General features: G+C 47.6%; 1 protein-coding gene across 2 annotated transcripts in view; it reads right to left on the reverse strand.

The window, feature by feature from the left end:
- The window catches only part of slc12a5a (solute carrier family 12 member 5a), a 310680-nt gene that overhangs the window by 62737 nt on the left and 228473 nt on the right, over window positions 1–19470 (reverse strand). For both annotated transcript variants that reach the window (XM_056272751.1, XM_056272750.1), the window contains 2 exons: window positions 15160–15260; window positions 13932–14069 (listed from right to left, as the gene is read on the reverse strand). In XM_056272751.1, coding sequence (XP_056128726.1) covers window positions 13932–14069; window positions 15160–15260 — 239 coding nt within the window. The remainder of the gene's footprint in view (window positions 1–13931; window positions 14070–15159; window positions 15261–19470) is intronic.

The following is a 19470-nucleotide window of genomic DNA, read 5'->3' on the forward strand; positions in this document are numbered from 1 at the left end:
ATTTTGTGTTAAAAAAAAACGTGTTTAATTGTGGTGAAATATTTAACAAATTCTGCTTGGTGGTCTACGGGTTATAGGGAGGGAGTAAAAAGTGACGTTTCTCTCATTACTTGTCAGGTCTGCTCATTTAAAATGCAAAAACTTGGATAATCTCAGCCCAAAAGGCTAAATATCAAATGACTGACACACTCTTAAACCACTCTTAAACTACTCTAAACTACTCTTAAACCACTCTTAAACTACTCTTAAACTACTCGTAAACCACTCTTAAACTACTCTTAAACTACTCTAAACACCACTCTTAAACTACTCTTAAACCACCCTTAAACTACTCTTAAACCACTCTTAAACTACTCTTAAACTACTCTAAAAACCACTCTTAAACTACTCTTAAACCACCCTTAAATTACTCTTAAACTACTCGTAAACTACTCAAACTACTCTTACACCACTCTTAAACTACTCTTAAACCACTCTTAAACTACTCTTAAACTACTCTTAAACCACCCTTAAACCACTCTTAAACTACTCTAAAAACCACTCTTAAACTACTCTTAAACCACCCTTAAATTATTCTTCAACTACTCGTAAACTACTCAAACTACTCTTACACCACTCTTAAACTACTCTTAAACCACCCTTAAACTACTCTTAAACTACTCTTAAACCACCCTTAAACTACTCTTAAACCACCCTTAAACTACTCTTAAACCACTCTTAAACTACTCTTAAACTACTCTTAAACCACTCTTAAAATACTCACCGACAATCTGTCAAGTGGTAAAGAAACACCTGCATGCATGACTTCCTTAACAAGAGAGCTGGTGACAAGAATACAGCGGTGGATTTCTTTGTTTTGGGGGGGCGGGGGTATTTTTCTCCCCTATCCAGCCAATTACCCCGCTCTTCCGAGCCATCCTGCTCGCTGCTCCACCCCCTCTGCCGAGCCGGGGAGGGCTGCAGACTACCACATGCCTCCTCCGATACATGTGGAGTCGCCAGCCGCTTCTTTTCACCTGACAGCAAGGAGTTTCGCCAGGGGGACGTAGTGCGTGGGAGGATCATGCTATTCCCCCTAGTTCCCCCTCCCCCCGAACAGGTAGCCTGACCGACCAGAGGAGGCGGTAGTGCAGCAACAAGGACACATACCCACATCCGGCTTCCCACCTGCAGACACGGCCAATTGTGTCTGTAGGGACGCCTGACCAAGCCGGAGGTAAAACGGGGATTCGAACCTGCGAATCCCCATGTTGGTAGGCAACAGAATAGACCGCCACGCCACCCGGACGATCGCTGCAGTGGTGGATTTCAGTCGTGGCGCTAAAGACAATGACCCCAAACAAGTCTATCACCTGTCATTCTGTAAAAGGTCTCATTTTCACCTCCATATCTCATTCCTTCCAGTACTTTCCGCTGCCCGCTGGCAACGCTGTAATTAAGATCACAGAGTCTCCGTTCACTTCTATAGGAGTAGCAGGTCGCTGAGGACCCCGGTGTGTAATGTACATTAGCAGTCAGATGTTGCGGGCGGAGGAAAGGTACCCCTGCCATCAGCACTTTGCTGTTCCACTCCAAACTGCTGCCGCTGCAGAACGCGGGGCGGGAGGTTGGAGTCGGGCGTGTGTGTGTGTGTTTTAATAACAGGTACCGTATTAGGCGCAACACCTCCGCAGCTCATTTACACAGCTGACGAAAAGTGGCCGTAACACCTTGAAGATGAGGGAGGTGCTGTAAAATGTCGAGGCCTTTCAGGGTGGGCCCTCTCTGATGGAACGGAACTACCAGACCTTCAGCGAGGTCCTTCTTCACAGCTTCGAAGTGGAAGGAATGCGTATGAAGCTATCGCAGGCTTCTAATAGGTCAGAAAAATAAGTAAAATAAAATTATGTGGGGAAAATAGCTGGTACCTCCGACACGGTTTTCTAAACGAAGTTGGCCTGTAGGATGTTAATTAAGACATAACCTTGACTGAGCAGTTTTGCCATGACAGCTGAAACGGTTCTGGGGCGAAATCAAACCGTTTGACAGTCCTCTGGCAGTCACGCAGGTCTTCAGAGTCGCTCGCAGGCTGAACCGCACACTGGGTAATTGAAAATAATGATCGCAGATTACAGTAATCGGCCCTAAAAGGTGTGTAAATGCTACTTAGTGGCGCAACAAAAGGTGTGCCACAACAACCCTCAAGCTGCGCCGGGGGGGGGGGGGGGCAACCCTACCAAAAGAGGGTAGTAACCCTCTTCAGGCTGCAGAACGACCTTTTTCCTCCTCCTCCTCATAATGGAGAGTCACAATAGACCGACGTGTCGGCCCAACGCAGGGGGAGTCAGCAGAGGCTCACAAGTGAGTGAGGAATTATATTCCATATTTAACAATAGCTGCATTTTGAACATCTGAATTTCTATGTAAATAACCCCCCCCTCCGGGAATTCTAAAACGTGCACGCAGACACGGATAACTGAGGCCGAGCATGCACATGATGGACGGACGGGACCCGAGTCAGGACCACATGACAAAATGCCTGCCGATACATGGCAATGGCCGAACTAAAATGCAGAATCTGGTAGCGGAGTGGATGCGCTAATGAATTTGCAGAGAACCAGCCACAGCAGATGGCCTGTTTGGCGTGTATTGAATCAATGGCCCCTGTGGGGGGGAAAGGGCCCGGTGTTTATTGAAAGCACTGCCATTCTCATACAAGTGGCTTTTCATTTGTTGATTTGTGGACCAGGACTGCAATCACCACCGGCGTCTGCTCTAATGGAGAGAGGGAGACGGAGCGGGGGGGGGGGGGGGGGGAGAGAGCAAGAGCGACAGAGGAGGGGGAGAGAGCGAGGAAGAGGGAGGGAGAGGGAGAGAGAGAGAAAACAAGTCCCTGTGTAATTGGCTGGATTCAGCAGTGTGATGATTTCCCCGGAGAATGCAACACCATGAGCGGAGGGAACACCGAGTGCAGCAAAGCCACAGGTAGGCCAGCATGGCACCGCTGTTTAGGAGAGAACAGCTGCCTGCCCTCCCGGGAAGAGCAGACAGGCAAACTGAGGGGAAGGCTCAGGTGTGCTCCGAGGCTCAACGGCACCCTTCACTGCAGCTGCCGTATGGGCAGCTGAAATTAGGCTGCATCACCAGCTCTTGCTCTCGCGCTCCACCAAAAATGGACAGGCAGGTTAGGGACATGCTCCTGCTATTGCCCTCGAGGAAGGCACTGACTGTACACACTGATCAGCCAAAACTTTAAAACCACCGACAGGTGGAGTGAGTAACACCGATTATCTTGTTAGAACGGACAGAAGAGCTACTGTAGCTCAAAGTTCTGAAAAAGTTAACGCTGGCTATGATACACAGGTGTGAGAACACAGTGCATCACAGCTTAGCTGCGTATAGGGCTGTATAGCCGCAGACCGGTCAGAGTGCCCATGATGACCCCTGTCCACCGCCGAAAGTGCCTACAATGGGCACGTGAGTGTCAGAACTGGAATACAGAGCAGTGAAAGAAGGTGGCCTAATCTGATGAATCACGTTTTCTTTTACATCATGTGGATGGCCGGGTGCGTGTGTGTCGTTTACCCGCAGAAGAGATGGCACCAGGATGCACTATGGGAAGAAGGCAAGCCGGCGGAGGCTAGTGTGATGCTCTCGGCAGTGTTCTGCTGGGAAACCTTGGGACCTGGCATGACCCTACCTAACCGTTGTTGCAGACCAGGTCCACCCCTTCATGGCAACGGTATTCCCTGGTGGCAGTGTTCTCTTTCAACAGGATAATGTGCCCTGCCATGGTTTGAGGAACATGACAAAGAGTTCAAGGTGTTTCCTTGGCCTCCAAATTCCCCAGATCTCAAGCCAATCCAGCATCTGTGGGATGTGCTGGAAAAAAAAGTCCAATCCATGGCGGCCTCACCTCGCAAACTTACAGGACTTAAAGGATCTGCTGCTAACGTCTTGGTGCCAGATACCAGAGGACACCTCCAGAGGTCTTGTGGAGTCCATGCCTCGATGGGTCAGAGCTGTTTTGGCAGCATGAAGGGGAGGCAGGTGGTTTTAATGTTTTGGCTGATCGGTGCATATTGAGTTGGTCCCCGAGCGACAAGCCCAGTGCTCTTAATATTTCAGATGGGTTAAATGAAGAGAGCAAATTTTGGATGTGTAAAAAATGTCCCTGACAAATAAAGTGATTCTAATGAAGCTCTAAGTGTAGGTTCAAGAGGGAAGTCAAATGTTCACTCTTATTATCCCTCTCAATTATTATGCAATGAGCCCTCTCAGGTGAGCAGCCTTTTCTGCCAGCCAATGGCCAGCTTGCTAATTGCACTTGAACGTCTTGAAGCGACATTGTGTAATATTCTTATTAATTCATTAAGATCTGGTGTACACAACAAGCTGAGACCTCTGGAGCGTCAATATAGCACTTAACCCAGATAGCAAAATTGCTGTAGCCCGGACCTGTCCCACACCCAACATTTCATCCGGTCCACATACCAAGTGGAATGATGGCACTGGGATGGTCTGCTTGCCAGATCTGGGCCAAAACCAAACCATAGCAATGCTTCATGTGCCAAATATTTGCCTAAGGTGGCCTATATTTGTTTTGTGATATTTGGGCTGTATTCACTATTTACCACACGGGCCACTTCAGGGTCACATCCAGATTACATGATGCAGAGAGCACCGCATCTTTGCCAAAAAAGGCCCACATTTGATTTGGCATATTTGGGCCATATTTGCTATTATACATGTGGACCACTTCAGGCTCACATCCGTTTTGTCAGGGCCAGAAGAAGACCACCAGTGCCGCTTCGTTGCCTGAAGTGGCCCACATCCGGATGCTATCTGGGAATTCCACTTCTATCGCCTTAAATGGTCTGTTTCGACAGGCACGGGCGGTATTGTCACAATACTAGCGAACAGGATGGTATCCCAGAATCCTTTATTCACGCACAGGAAATGATGCTTACTACCAGGTATAAGAAAAATAAGCATGGGATTTAAATTTTTTTCTTATTCAGCAATGCACTTTTGGTGGTAGAGGTTGCAGCAAAACAAGTGTGGTCCATCGCTACAGAAATCCCACGTTCATTTTTATCGTGCCTCGTTGCTACAAGCGTCATTTCCCGCGCACGAAGAAACAATCCCATCTCGTTCGCGAATCGAACAGAAGAATCACCCAGGGTCGCTTTGATTGACACACCTCTTCGCTGTCATTAGTCTACATCGCCAAGGCCCCAAACTCGAGTACTACAACTCTAGTGTGTGAATCATTTTGTAATTCTAGGTTGAAAAGCAGAAAAGAGAAGAGGCGGGAGATTCTGAACATAAGCGATAGAAATAAAGACCTGAGGGGCTACAGGCCCACGCCCACACTTCTGCTCACAGAAGTGACCACGGAATGAACTCTACCTGAAAGTTTTTGTTTGTTTAGTTCAGCTGGAGTCAACACTAGAGCGGAGGAGAAAGAGGTATGAATGACACAGGGATGGAGGGGGGTGAAGAGAGAAGAAGAGAGAAGGGGATCTGTCACCCGTTCCTGATTTATCTTCATATCACTATCGTAAGGATTATATCATTCATTTATTATTTTTTTGGACCCCCCCCCCCTTTTTCTCCACAATTGTACTTGGCCAGTTACCCCACTCTTCCGAGCCGTCCCGGTTGCTGCTCCACCTCCTCCGCCGATCCGAGGACGGCTGCAGACTACCACATGCCTCCTTCGATACATGTGGAGTCGCCGGCCGCTTCTTTTCACCCGACAGTGAGGAGTTTCACCAAGGGGACGTAGCGTGTGGGAGGATCACGCTATTCCCCCCAGTTCCCCCTCCCCCCTGAACAGGTGCCCTGACCGACCAGAGGAGGCGTTAGTGCGGCGACCAGGACACATACCAACATCCGGCTTCCCACCCGCAGACATGGCCAATTGTGTCTGTTGGGACGCCCGACCAAGCCGGAGGTAACACGGGGATTCGAACCGCCGTCCCCGTGTTGGCAGGCAACGGAATAGACCGCTACGCTACCCTGTTATTTTTCCAGATTGTTCTTTCTTGTGATTAATACACTGTTGACATTTATGTTGACTGGGCGTCAGCAACAATGTAAGCACTTTGTTACGCCAGTGAAAGCTAATTAAATTCAAACTGAATTAAACTGAGAAGAGAAGAAGAAAGAAGACAGGGGATGAAAAGGACACGAGAAGAGAAGAGAAAGAGGAGAGGGGAAAAAAAACAAGCGATGATAGGAAGAGAAGAGAGTGGAGGAGAGTAGAGTCGCAAATGGACAGGAGAGGAAGAGGAAGAGGAGAGGAAGAGAAAGAGGAGAGGTAGAGAGAGAGAGATACAGCCCAGACTCAGTGACAGGTCTTAAGTTTATTACTAAAGAGACAGAGGTGTGTGTGTGTGTGTGTCTGTGTGTGTGAGTAGACGGGGCCCAAAGGAGGAGGTGGGGGGACATGAGGAGGAGGTGGACAGGCAGCTCGTAATGCCATCTATACGCTCTGCTAGCCAAACAGGAGCTGATAGGGCAAATGTGTTTCTGCTCAGGTGTGCTGAATTATTAAACGGACAGAGGGAGACGGACGAGCAGCCACCCTGGCCGGCCGTGGATTAACCAGTCACCCAGCGTTCAATGGTGTGTGTGTGTGTGTGGGGGGGGGGGGGCGGTGGAGGCGGGGTTCCCCACATTTATCCCGTAACACTGACTGCTGTAGTGAACTGAAAATGAGTCAGTAGAACATTCTGGACTTAGGGGCATCCGGGTAGCGTAGCGGTCTATTCCGTTGCCTACCAACACGGGGTTCGCCTGTTTGAATCCCCGTGTTACCTCTGGCTTGGTCTGGGGGGGAATAGCGTGATCCTCCCACACGCTACGTCCCCCTGGCGAAACTCCTCACTGTCAGGTGAAAAGAAGCGGCTGGCGACTCCACACGTATCGGAGGAGACATGTGGTAGCCTGCAGCCCTCCCCGGATCGGCGGCAGGGAGCGACCGGGACGGCTCGGAAGAGCGGGGTAAAACATACACGACTTGTAGTGAACAGGCTAAAACAAGCAAAAACACCGGTCTGGCCCTTTAATTGAGGGCGGCGTCTGTACAGGAAGTCCTGCATCCGTCGCTCTGTCGTGCATTCTCTCTCCAGGTCCACCGTGACGGGACCTGGGGGGGGGGGGTGGGTAGGAGGGTGTACATGTATGTATGTGTGTGTGTGTGTTTGAAGAGGAGGCACGATAAAACACAATGACCAGGAAGAGCGACAAAACGGGAGTGCAGGAACGTCGTGTCTTACAGGGGGAAAAGCGGAGGTGGAGAGACTTGCTGAATACTGAGCTGTGTGTAAACGCTCCTTTAGCTCCTCCGCAGCAAGCGGAGGTGAAGGGACTCCTCTAGAAGAAAAACGGGGTCGATAAAAAAAAACATAAAGGTAAAAGAATCATATATGATTGAGTTAAGCTTCGTGGTCTGTTCACCAATTAGCAAAGGATGTACTGTTTAACGTCCCACCGACCTCCAGCCACCTGGGGGTTTTATAGTAATACTATTGTAAAATGTTTTCAAAAATACGCGATATACCTTATTTTCATCCATCCATCCATTCTTTATCCATACTGCTTATCCTGCTCTCAGGGTAGAGGGGAGTAATTGGTCTCAAATAAATTATTTAAGTTGGGAGTGACAAAGATCTGGAACCACTCAGAAACCTGGAAAGGGGATTGTATGGGCATATTTTGGGGGATATCGAAGGGCAAAAATACTCAATATACCTTATTTTCATCCACCCATCCACCCACCCATCCATCCATCCATCATCCAAACCACTTATTCTGCTCTCAGGGTAGTGGGGACGCTGGAGCCTATCCCAGCAGTCATTGGGCGGAAGGTGGGGAGACACCCTGGACAGTCCACCAGGCCATCACACACACACACACACACACACACACACACACACACCTAGGGATGGTTTACTACGGCTGAGTCACCTGACCTACATGTCTTTGGGCTGTGGGAGGAAACCGGAGCCCCCGGAGGAAACCCACACAGACACGGGGAGAACATGCAAACTCCACACAGAGGACGACCCGGGATGACCCCCAAGGTTAGACTGCCTCGGGGCTCGAACCCAGGACCTTCTTGCCGTGAGGCGACTGCGCTAACCACTGCGCCACCGTGCCGCCCAAAAAAAAACTGTGAATATAAAAAGAGAATAGAAACTTTGTTTCTTTCTTTCTTTCTCTGATGTAAGTTAGCGCTTTGTTCACCCACCCACCTTGACAAAGGTGGGTGGGTGGTGTCTCACGTGTCTGGTGGGGAAAATCAGAGGAGAGGAAATCGGCTGCAGATTACCCCGGACCGGTATGCATCTTAACCTGAGTGACCTCCAGACTGTTCCCTCATGTCGCATGCCGGCAAAATCTCTAATCTTGGCTGTCACACTGCGACAAAGACACCCTGCTCTCTCTCTCTCTCTCTCCCACACACTCTCTCTCTCTCTCTCTCTCTCTCTCTCTCTCTCTCTCTCTCTCAAGGGGACTGATGATGAAAGAGAGGGGAAGGAGGGTGAGGGAAGAAGACAAAGAGAGCGATAGAGAGGGCAAGAGAAAGACAGCGACAGACTACAGTGTTGAAGAAAAAAGGACAGAAATAAAAGATGAAGCAGCAGAAGACTGGTAAGAGGAGTTAGGAAATAGAGATAGGAGGCAGAAAGAGAGAGAGAACGGAAGTGAGCGGGCTGGTGACAGACTACTGCAGGAAATAAAGGAGGAAGAGAAAGAAAGACAAGATGCAAGGCAAAAAAAATCTGGTCAGGAGTTAGGAAATGGAGGTAGCCGTCAGAAAAAGGGAGAGAGCGAGCAGGGGAGAGAGAGAGAGAGACAGAAAGATAGATGGAGCAAGATGGTGACAGGCTACGGCAGTTAATAAAAGGAGAGAGAGAGAGACAAAGGAAAAAAGAATGAAATGGCGGAAGACTGGGAAGAGGAGTTAGAAAATGGAGAAGGAGAGAGAGAATGATAGAGTGAGAGAGAGACGGAGAGCGAGAATGAGCGAGAGATAGAGGGGAGTTTGGTGGGGAGAGGACTACACCAGCTGCCTTTAATGAAAAGCCTGTCATGGCGGCGGCAGGGAGGCGGCGGCGGGGGGGACGGCGGTGGAGCGGGTGTCTCGTTGGAGACGCAGCAGGTTGGTGTAACATACACACTCATTAAAGTGAGGAAGGACTCGGGGCGACATGGGGAGGACAAGGAGCTCTGAGGGGAACCAGACTGCTACACCCAATGTTCTGTTCGGTCCTATTCTATTCTATTCTATTCTATTCTATTCTATTCTATTCTGCAGCTAATATTTTGCTTTTAATGGGATTAATCTTAACAGTGTAATTACTTTACGCAGCACAAACACAACCTCATTATCCTGCTTTATTTCCCCCAATCTCGTGACTAACACAGGCTGGCATTCACTTTCCCATAATGGAATTTGGAGAAGAGAAAATACAAAAAATAAATATATAAATAAAATAAAGGGAAACGTAAACAAACGACAGCCAATACATATTGTTGAAACCATTTCTAGCTGTTAAATTAGTGGTATCCGTGTCCAATTGAAGTAAAATACACATTTTATATCAAATAAACCTCAGTCTTTCTACAGTCTATTGAATTTGTCCTGTTGGATACCTATACAAGCGGCACGGTGGCGCAGTGGTTAGCGTGGTCGCCTCACAGCAAGAAGGTCCTGGGTTCGAGCCTCCATTCTATTCCATTCTACTGTAGTCTATACTAGTCGATTCTATTCTATTATACTCTACTGTAGTCTATTCTATTCTGCACTATCCCATTCTAGTCTACTTTTCTACTCTATACTATACTATTCTACTCTATTCTGCTCTACTCTAGTCTATACTACTCCAGTCTGTTCTACTTTATTCTACTCTGGTCATTCTACTCTAGTCTATACTAGTCTATCCTAGTCTATTCCATTCTATATTCTTCCAGTATTTGTGTTTGTTTTATGAATTTCAAATTAAGATATTATTTGTTATGATTCATATCTCGTTTAAATCGTTCTATTTTTTGAGTGAACTTTATCGCCAGCTGAGAAATCAACGCGGTATTAAAAACGTCATTTGAATCTGATCGTCCTGTCAGTCCAGAAAAGACGTCCCACTGCAGATCTACAACATGGATTGAAATGAAACCATCTGGATTCACAGCTGAGATGTACGAGAGAAATCTGACGCCTCGGGACGGGTTGTCAGAAACTTCCTTAAGGGGCATTCAATATAAAATAGCACAGATGTAAAAAAAATTTTTTTAAGAAAGGTTGAAGATGAGCATTATAAAGTCACAAATTGGGAGCAAAGTGAATATGAAAATATATGGGAAGTTTTGGAGAGCATAAAACCCTAATTTTCTTAATTTCCCAATGTACACGGGGAGAACCCAGGACCTTCTTGCTCTGAGGCAACAGTGTCCACTGGGCCACCGTGCCGTCCAGAGACCAGAGAAGAAGAAGAAGAGATAAATGTGTGTGTGAAGAGTTGATGAGTCAAAACCTTCCAGCAGGCTTCAAGTTTCAGGACCCTGTGATTGGACAGCTGGGTTGAGAGGATGGGTCAAAGGTCATACAAAAATCTGTCAGTCGGAAGAGAGACCGGCCAATTACGACAGATGGTGAATCATCGCTCTAACAAGCACTGTGTCTAGACAGTCCTTCACCTGGCGTGGCACGTATTTTACCAGTTACTGGATTTGGAGAGTTTGAATTCATTCTATATGTGTATACTCACGTCTTCTTTGCAGAATCACCCCTGCTCATCTCACTACGGTTTATATTATGCCAATTACACCCTGATATTTACTCCCCGGGATTAACACATATCTTTCTGTCTTTCTGTTTGCCCATCTATTCCAACCATCCATTATCCGAACCGCTTATCCTACTCTCAGGGCTGCAGGGATGCTGGAGCCTATCCCAGCAGTCATTGGGCAGCAGGCGGGAAGACACCCTGGTGAGGCCACCAGGCCATCACACAGGGCCGACACAATTTAGTACGGCCGAGTCACCTGACTTACATGTCTTTGGACTGTGGGAGGAAACCGGAGCACCCGGAGGAAACCCACGCAGACACGGGGAGAACATGCAAACGCCACACAGAGTACGACCCGGGACAACCCCTAAGGTTGGACTACCCCCGGGGCTCGAACCCAGAAACGTCTTGCTGTGAGGCGACCGCGCTAACCACTGCACCACCGTGCCGCCCTTGCTCATCTAAAAGCTATGAAAACTGTGACTAATGTTTTTTATTGTCTCTTCTCCCGCTTATGTGAATGGTGTGATGTGAGTCTCCCCCATGTGCATGTGTAGTCTGTCCTCCTGTCAGGTCTACATGGTGACGGTGGTCACGTGGCTCAGGTCCCGAGCTGTTCCGGTGGCATCTGGACACTGCTTGGCATCCTCCTCATCATATTCTTCATATATTTTATAATCCCATTATAATTCTGTTATCCTCTTTCAATGCTGTGTTCTGTAAATTATGTTTTATTCTGCACACAACATCCATTGGACGTTGTCTGTCTTGGGAGAGAGATCCCTCCTCTGTTGCTCTCCCTGAGGTTTCTTCCTAGGTTTTCTCCCTGTTAAAGGGGTGTTTTTATGGAGTTGCTCCTTATCTGACGCGAGGGTCTAAGGACAGGATGTTGTGTTGATGTATAGCCTTCTGAAGCAAACGTGTAATTCGTGATGTTGGGCTACGCAAATAAAATTGACTTGAAAAAAGTTTTCCGCCAACATCCCAATGCTGACGGTATCTGGAGAGGTGTGGGGAGATTTTCATCACAGTTTCAGAGATACAGAAAGAAAAGTAAGGAATTTAAAAGAAAAACTGTGGAAGACGCATCACTTTTAAACTGGTCGGGTATTTTTTTTAATCTGTGTGTGAGGAAAATACAAAATATTTACTGCCAATTCTTATTTTACGTAAAAAAAAAAAAAAAAGTACTCCAAAGAGGAAAACGACCCAGTAGACAAACTTCCCAGGGGGCTCCAAGACAAAATGATGAGCCAAAACATTATGACCACCCGACTAATACGCTGGTGGTCCTCCGTGTGCCACCAAAACAGCACTGACCCACTGAGGCATGGTCTCTACAAGACCCCTGAAGGTGTCCTGTGGTATCTGGCACCAAAACATAAGCAGAAGATCCTTAATGTCCTTTAAGTTGCAAGGTGTAGCCGCCATGGATCAGACTTGCCGGTCCAGCACATCCCACAGATGCTCAATCGGATTGAGATCTGGAGAATTTGGAGGCCAGGGCAACACCTTGAACACTTCATGACGTGCCTAAAACCATTCCCGAACAATGTGTGCAGTGTGGCAGGGTGCACTATCCTGCTGAAAGAGGCCACTGTCATCAGGGAATACCACTGCCATGAAGGGGTGTACCTGGTCTGCAACGATGTCCAGGTAGGTGGCACGTGTCAAACTGACATCCACATGGATGACCAGACCCAGGGTTTCCCAGCAGAAAATTGCCCAGAGCATCACACTCCCTCCACCAGTTTGTCATCTTTCCACAGTGTATCTTGGTGCCATGACTTCCCCAGGTAAACGGTGCACACGTACACAGCCATCCACATAATCTAAAAGAAAATGGGACTTATCAGACCAGGCAATCGTCTTCTACAGCTCCATGGTCCAGTTCCAATGCTTGCGTGCCCATTGTAGGCGCTTCCGACGGTGCACAGGAGTCATCATGGGCACTCTGATAGGTCTGCAGCTACGCAGTCCCATACGCAGCAGGGTGCGATGCACTGTGTGTTGCAGCATATTTTCCCCTAACCATCATTCAAATTTTCTGTGACTTGTGCCACAGTAGACCTTCTGTCGGTTCAGACCAGACGGGATAGCCTTCACTGCCCTTGTGCATCGATGAGCCTTAGGCGCCCAACACCCCGTCGCCGGTTTGTGGTTTGTCCTTCCTTGGACCATTTTCAGAGATGCTCTGATCCAGTCGTCTGGCCATAACAATTTGGCCCTTGTCAAAGTCGCTCAGGTCTTAACTCCTGCCCATTTCTCCTGCATCCAACACATTGACTACAACAACTGATTGTTCAGGTACCATCTAATCTACCCAGATCTTGACATATGCCCTTGTTTGAAGATGATCAGCATTATTCGGTTCAACTGTGAGTGGTCATAATGTTTTGGCTCATCAGTGTAACATATGACAACAGCAGCAGAAGGAGGTATCTGCCTGGTGAGTCCTGCTGAGCTGGTCTGTGTTGGGACTCAGACTGGTGGAACAGATCATAATTACCAAAGCTAATACACGTATAGCATTCCCCTATTGTCACGAGCAACCTTGCAAAGCAACGGCTTTCAGGCTGGGGTATTTTTGGTGCATTTGTGAACGTGGAAAAACAGGGCAGCTGTGTTGAGACAACGTTGTTTGTTCCTTTGTTTTTCAAAAGTTTTTTCTTTCAATGGTGTTGTAAAATAGATGCTTTTGCAGCGGCTCAACAGAGCTAAAACTAGCTCATCTGATTCATGTTTTTAGCTAACCAACAACCTATTAAAACAAGCTGTCACACCTGACTAGCATCTCTGCTAATGGTGTTTCTGTGAAATCCTACCTCAAACAAAACCCCTTGGACAAAACCAAGAGATAGAATACGAGAGAGACTAACAGAGGATAGTGGTGGGGAAGAAGAAAAAATGTGTTTCGCCAATTCTCTTACCAATGACGATGATAATGTTAATTAGAAAACATCTTACAATGGAAGATATCTTCTAAACAGATGGTACAACCACACGTGAGACTAAGTGCCGGTTTGCAAGTGGGTGAGTTCAGGTTCAGCCTCGTATCTAAAAAGGAGACGCCAATTAAGTAGAAGAAGTAGTAGTGGTAGAAGATGGTTAGGTGGCGCTAGTGATATAAATGCATCACTATTCGTGTACCTTGATGGGTTTCTTGCGGGAGGACTCGGCCTCGTTGTTCTCCGCTTCCTCGTGCTCCTTGCTGCCTTGGGGCAGGTTGGAGTAGTTGGCCAGGCTGCTGAGCAGAGACGAAACCATGGGACTGGTGTCCATCTCCTCCTGCAAGAGAAAGAGACACAAAGCCTCACCACAAAGACTTTTCTGAAGTTTGTTTCTCTGTGGAAAATGGGGGGGGGGGTGTTTTACTAGAAATGCCTTTGCCCAAGAAGCCAGCGAGTCAACCTCCATAATGTAAAAAGAGTGAAGTGGGATGTGCACGTGGTTAACTCCTATAGGTGGACATGCATATTCTATTTGTAAGTTTTTTGATGGCCAACACTAAAAAAAAAAAGATAAAAATGAAATGTTGGATTAAGTTAAAAATGTTCTGCCAAGTGGTTCCACACAACTGTAAGGAACTACGAAGTCCTGCAGTACACACTGATAAATAAAGTTCTTTAAAAGTTGCATGGGGCCACTTGACAAAATATATATATATTTTATTTTTCCCCCTTTTTCTTCCCCAATTGTACTCGGCCAATTGCCCTGCTCTCCGAGCCGTCCCGGTCGCTGCTCCACCCCATCTACTGATCCGGGGAGGGCTTCAGACTACCACATGCCTCCTCCGATACATGTGGAGTCACCAGCTGCTTCTTTTCACCTGACAGTGAAGAGTTTCGCCAGGGGGACAAAGTGCGTGGGAGGATCACGCTATTCCCCCCAGTTCCCCTTCCCTCTCGAAAAGGCGCCCCGACCGACCAGAGGAGGCGCTAGTGGCTAGTGCAGCGACCAGGACACCAGCGCAAAAACTACACAAGGATAATATGGAGTCGAGCAGTCCTCTACAATATTGTTTGTTTTTGTTTTTTTCACAGCTGGCAGGTCCTGAGGGAACACAGTATAAATACATTTACTGAGGGTTGAGGCGACAAAGTTGTGTTAAAGTCCTCTCCTGGAGCAGTAGAAGATTCTCCGACATTAACCCGAGATTCCCACTTGCCCTTCACACAATAATTACCCTCATTAATCCACGTCAGAGTCCCTATTCAATCAGCCAATTGTGTGTTTGCATCTGTTTGTGTGTGTCACAGAGAGAGACAGAGAGAGGCTTATCTCCAACTATTAGCAAAGGTTGCAAATTCATGCCTGAATACATATGTGAGAAAAAGTGGGTATGAATCTGTGTGTGTGTGTGTGCATGCTAGGGTACCTCAAACAGGGCCATGTTCTTGCCGTCATACTGCTGGCTCTTCTCTGCTGCAGCATCGCTGCTGTTGATGAAGGGGCTGCTCTCCTTTGGGTTGTTGTCACCTGGAATGATAAGACACCCACCCAGGCCCCGGTCAGACCAGCATCACAACAACGAGCAGTATTGAGGACTAGCTATGTGTCACACAAGGGGGGCTTCATGTTATATCCAAGCCTATCTGCAATCTTTAAAGGGATGAACACCCCCCCCCCAAAAAATTGAACTTTTTTTGCGGCCTTTTTCCACCGATTGTACTTGGCCAATCGCCCCACTTTTCCGAGCCATCCCGGTTGCTGCTCCACCCCCTCTGCAGACTACCACATGTGTCCTTTGATACATGTGGAGTCGCCAGCCGCTTCTTTTCACCGGAGAGTGAGGAGTTTCGCCAGGGGGATGTAGCGCATGGGAGGATCACGCTGTTCCTCCCAGTTCCCCCTCCCCCCCAGAACAGGCGCCCTGCCCGACCAGAGGAGGCGCTAGTGCAGCGACCAGGACACATACCCACATCCGCCTTCCCACCCGCAGACACGGCCAATTGTGTCTGTAGGGACGCCCGACCAAGCCGGATGTAACACGGGGATTCGAACCGGCAATCCCCGTGTTGGTAGGTAACGGAATAGACCGCCACGCCACCTCGACGCCCTGGAACATTTTAATCTGTTGTGCTCGCTCTGGTAAAGACAGAGGCCCTCTCTCAAACGGTCGAAATGGACAGACGTTTGTGTGCGAAGAAAAGCAAGGGAGTTTGTGGCCTCCACAACTGGAGATGTAGGTCAGAGGTGCAGCAAAAGGCTGGGACAGTAGCGTGCACATTTACGATCTGCATGTATAGTACCGTTTGTTCCATATGTGTTGAGACAACAGAGAGACAGCGGCATTAAAATGTCCCCTCGAGCCCTTCCTGCACTGACGGATGACTCAGTGAGACAACACTGCGTTTGTACAAGAATGAACAATAACACGGGGGAATATAAAACTACAGTTTTCCAACGCTAGGAGAGGGGAAAAAAAAGCAGCTCTTTTGCCCTCGGAACAGAGGATGGTAGAGAAACAATTTGTGATGTTATTAAGGTGACAGCCTGGCTCTGGGCTTCAAGAGACCACGTTTGAAAAACATCTGTCTGAAGGTTCATACTTCGCAGGGTTGAGAGGCGGCTTTCTGCAAAACAAGAAAGCATCAATACAGACGCGTCGGTGCTGATGAGAGCCACGAGAGGAGAACTTCTACGGACGAGGCACCGTCTCGAACACCTTTTGTTCTCTGGCACCAAGGGCAATGATTAATTAAATCATGTGCGATCTGAACTCGTTTTTTTTCGACTAACCTCCATTTTTTTTTCACTTAAAAAAGAAACGACGGCGTTACATGCGAGGTTGGCCTACTTGGCTCAGGAAAGTGTGGAAAGTCGTTCATGTGGCTCATCCAGCTCCAAGATGGCGTCTCATGATGTGATGTTTCTTTTCTGACAGCCTGACCCTCTCTGAAGAGCCCATGGCATCTTATATCATGACCGCCACCTGTATGGGATGTGGGCGGTTAACCACTCCCTAACCCTAACATTAAACTTAACTACAACTCTATACTTAACCCTTAATAGAACAGACTAGAATACTCCTTATTAGTAATTTTGTACATACATACAAATGAAATTTACTCTCTGCATTTAACCCATCCTAGCTGTGTAGCTAGGAGCAGTGGGCAGCCGCCATGCAGCACCCGGGGACCAACTCCATTGCCCTGGTCAGAGGCACAGACAGGAGTATAAACCCTAACGTGCATGTCTTTTTGATGGTGGGGGAAACCGAAGTGCCCGGAGGAAACCCACACAGACATGGGGAGAACATCCAAATTCCACACAGAAAGGACCTGGGATGGCTTGGGGTTCGAACCCAGGACCTTCCTGCTGTGAGGCAACAGCGCTAACCATTGGGAACCCTAACCTAACCACTACATAACCTTAACTCTAACCGTAACCACAACCTGACCTGCATGTCATTAATCAGAATCACCAGAATCAGAATCATGTTTATTGGTTATGTACACTACCGTTCAAAAGTTTGGGATCACCCAAACAATTTTGTGTTTTCCATGAAAAGTCACACTTATTCACCACCATATGTTGTGAAATGAATAGAAAATAGAGTCAAGACATTGACAAGGTTAGAAATAATGATTTGTATTTGAAATAAGATTTTTTTTACATCAAACTTTGCTTTCGTCAAAGAATCCTCCATTTGCAGCAATTACAGCATTGCAGACCTTTGGCATTCTAGCTGTTAATTTGTTGAGGTAATCTGGAGAAATTGCACCCCACGCTTCCAGAAGCAGCTCCCACAAGTTGGATTGGTTGGATGGGCACTTCTTTGAGCAGATTGAGTTTCTGGAGCATCACATTTGTGGGGTCAATTAAACGCTCAAAATGGCCAGAAAAAGAGAACTTTCATCTGAAACTCGACAGTCTATTCTTGTTCTTAGAAATGAAGGCTATTCCATGCGAGAAATTGCTAAGAAATTGAAGATTTCCTACACCGGTGTGTACTACTCCCTTCAGAGGACAGCACAAACAGGCTCTAACCAGAGTAGAAAAAGAAGTGGGAGGCCGCGTTGCACAACTGAGCAAGAAGATAAGTACATTAGAGTCTCTAGTTTGAGAAACAGACGCCTCACAGGTCCCCAACTGGCATCTTCATTAAATAGTACCTGTTAGAGCCTGTTTGTGCTGTCCTCTGAAGGGAGTAGTACACAACGGTGTAGGAAATCTTCAATTTCTTAGCAATTTCTCGCATGGAATAGCCTTCATTTCTAAGAACAAGAATAGACTGTCGAGTTTCAGATGAAAGTTCTCTTTTTCTGGCCATTTTGAGCGTTTAATTGACCCCACAAATGTGATGCTCCAGAAACTCAATCTGCTCAAAGAAGTGCCCATCCAACCAATCCAACTTGTGGGAGCTGCTTCTGGAAGCGTGGGGTGCAATTTCTCCAGATTACCTCAACAAATTAACAGCTAGAATGCCAAAGGTCTGCAATGCTGTAATTGCTGCAAATGGAGGATTCTTTGACGAAAGCAAAGTTTGATGTAAAAAAAATCTTATTTCAAATACAAATCATTATTTCTAACCTTGTCAATGTCTTGACTCTATTTTCTATTCATTTCACAACATATGGTGGTGAATAAGTGTGACTTTTCATGGAAAACACGAAATTGTTTGGGTGATCCCAAACTTTTGAACGGTAGTGTAGGTCTGCACATAAACATGGAACCTGACTCCAGTGTAGGTCTGCACATAAACATGGAACCTGACTCCAGTTTCGTGGCTCTCTCAGTGTACTTAACATAGAATAACAACACTACAACCCAACAATCTTCAGATATACACAAGGATTGACTTATACAGGCGAACTAAGAGGTAATAAAGTGCAATGGTGCAGAGAATATACCAGAGATGCGAAAGTAGCGGAATAGCGGTAGTGGGAAGATGGCGGGGCAAACCCATGTTTGCGGCGGCCTCACCCAGTACCGACTATGTGTTGTCTTTGTCCACGTCTAAGTTTGTGTCATCGTGTGAAGAACTTTTAGGAACATTTATGTCTGTGATCGTCGGTTTCGTTTGATGGTTTGGAGAGGTGACGTTGGATTGGCTGGGAGAGCTTGGTCTGCTGCGTCCTGTGGGTCCAGGGACCATGGCCCTGCCTGGAGCTGCGCCCAAAGAGGAAACATTGACGGCAGTCTCACAGGATGCGGAAGCGGGGCAGGCTAAGCAGTTCCGATAACACCGAGGGCGGTCTGGTGGCGGCCTCCCCTAGCATTGACCGTGCAGTGTTTTTGTCCGCGTCTGCGTTTGTGTCGTCGTGTGGAGTGCGGGGAGGTGTGTCGAAGGTGTCTGGCTGGGAGAGCTAGTATTGGATCAGCTGAGGGAGCCTGGTCTGCTGTGCCCGGTGGGCCCAAGGACCACGGCACCGCCCGGAGCTGCACCCGAAGAGGAAACACCGCGGGGGGGTCTGACAGGATGCGGAAGCGGGGCGGGCTAAGCTAACTGCTAGCCCATGCAGACCGGCAGTTCCGACAGTCATCCTGGCTGGCGTTCCTTCTCTGGACAGGGAAATTTTTGGACTGTGTTGCACTGAATGGACTGTGTTGTTAACTGTTTGTGTTTTTTTTGTTTTGTTCTCTCTGTTTTTGTATGTTTCTGGTGGTGTCATTTTTGGGGAATTTTGGATATGTGTTCTGATGTGTTTTTATCTTTTGTGTTGCGCTGCTGCGGGCCGGAAGA

This window comes from Lampris incognitus, chromosome 2 (assembly GCF_029633865.1).
Source record: "Lampris incognitus isolate fLamInc1 chromosome 2, fLamInc1.hap2, whole genome shotgun sequence".
Taxonomy (NCBI): domain Eukaryota; kingdom Metazoa; phylum Chordata; class Actinopteri; order Lampriformes; family Lampridae; genus Lampris; species Lampris incognitus.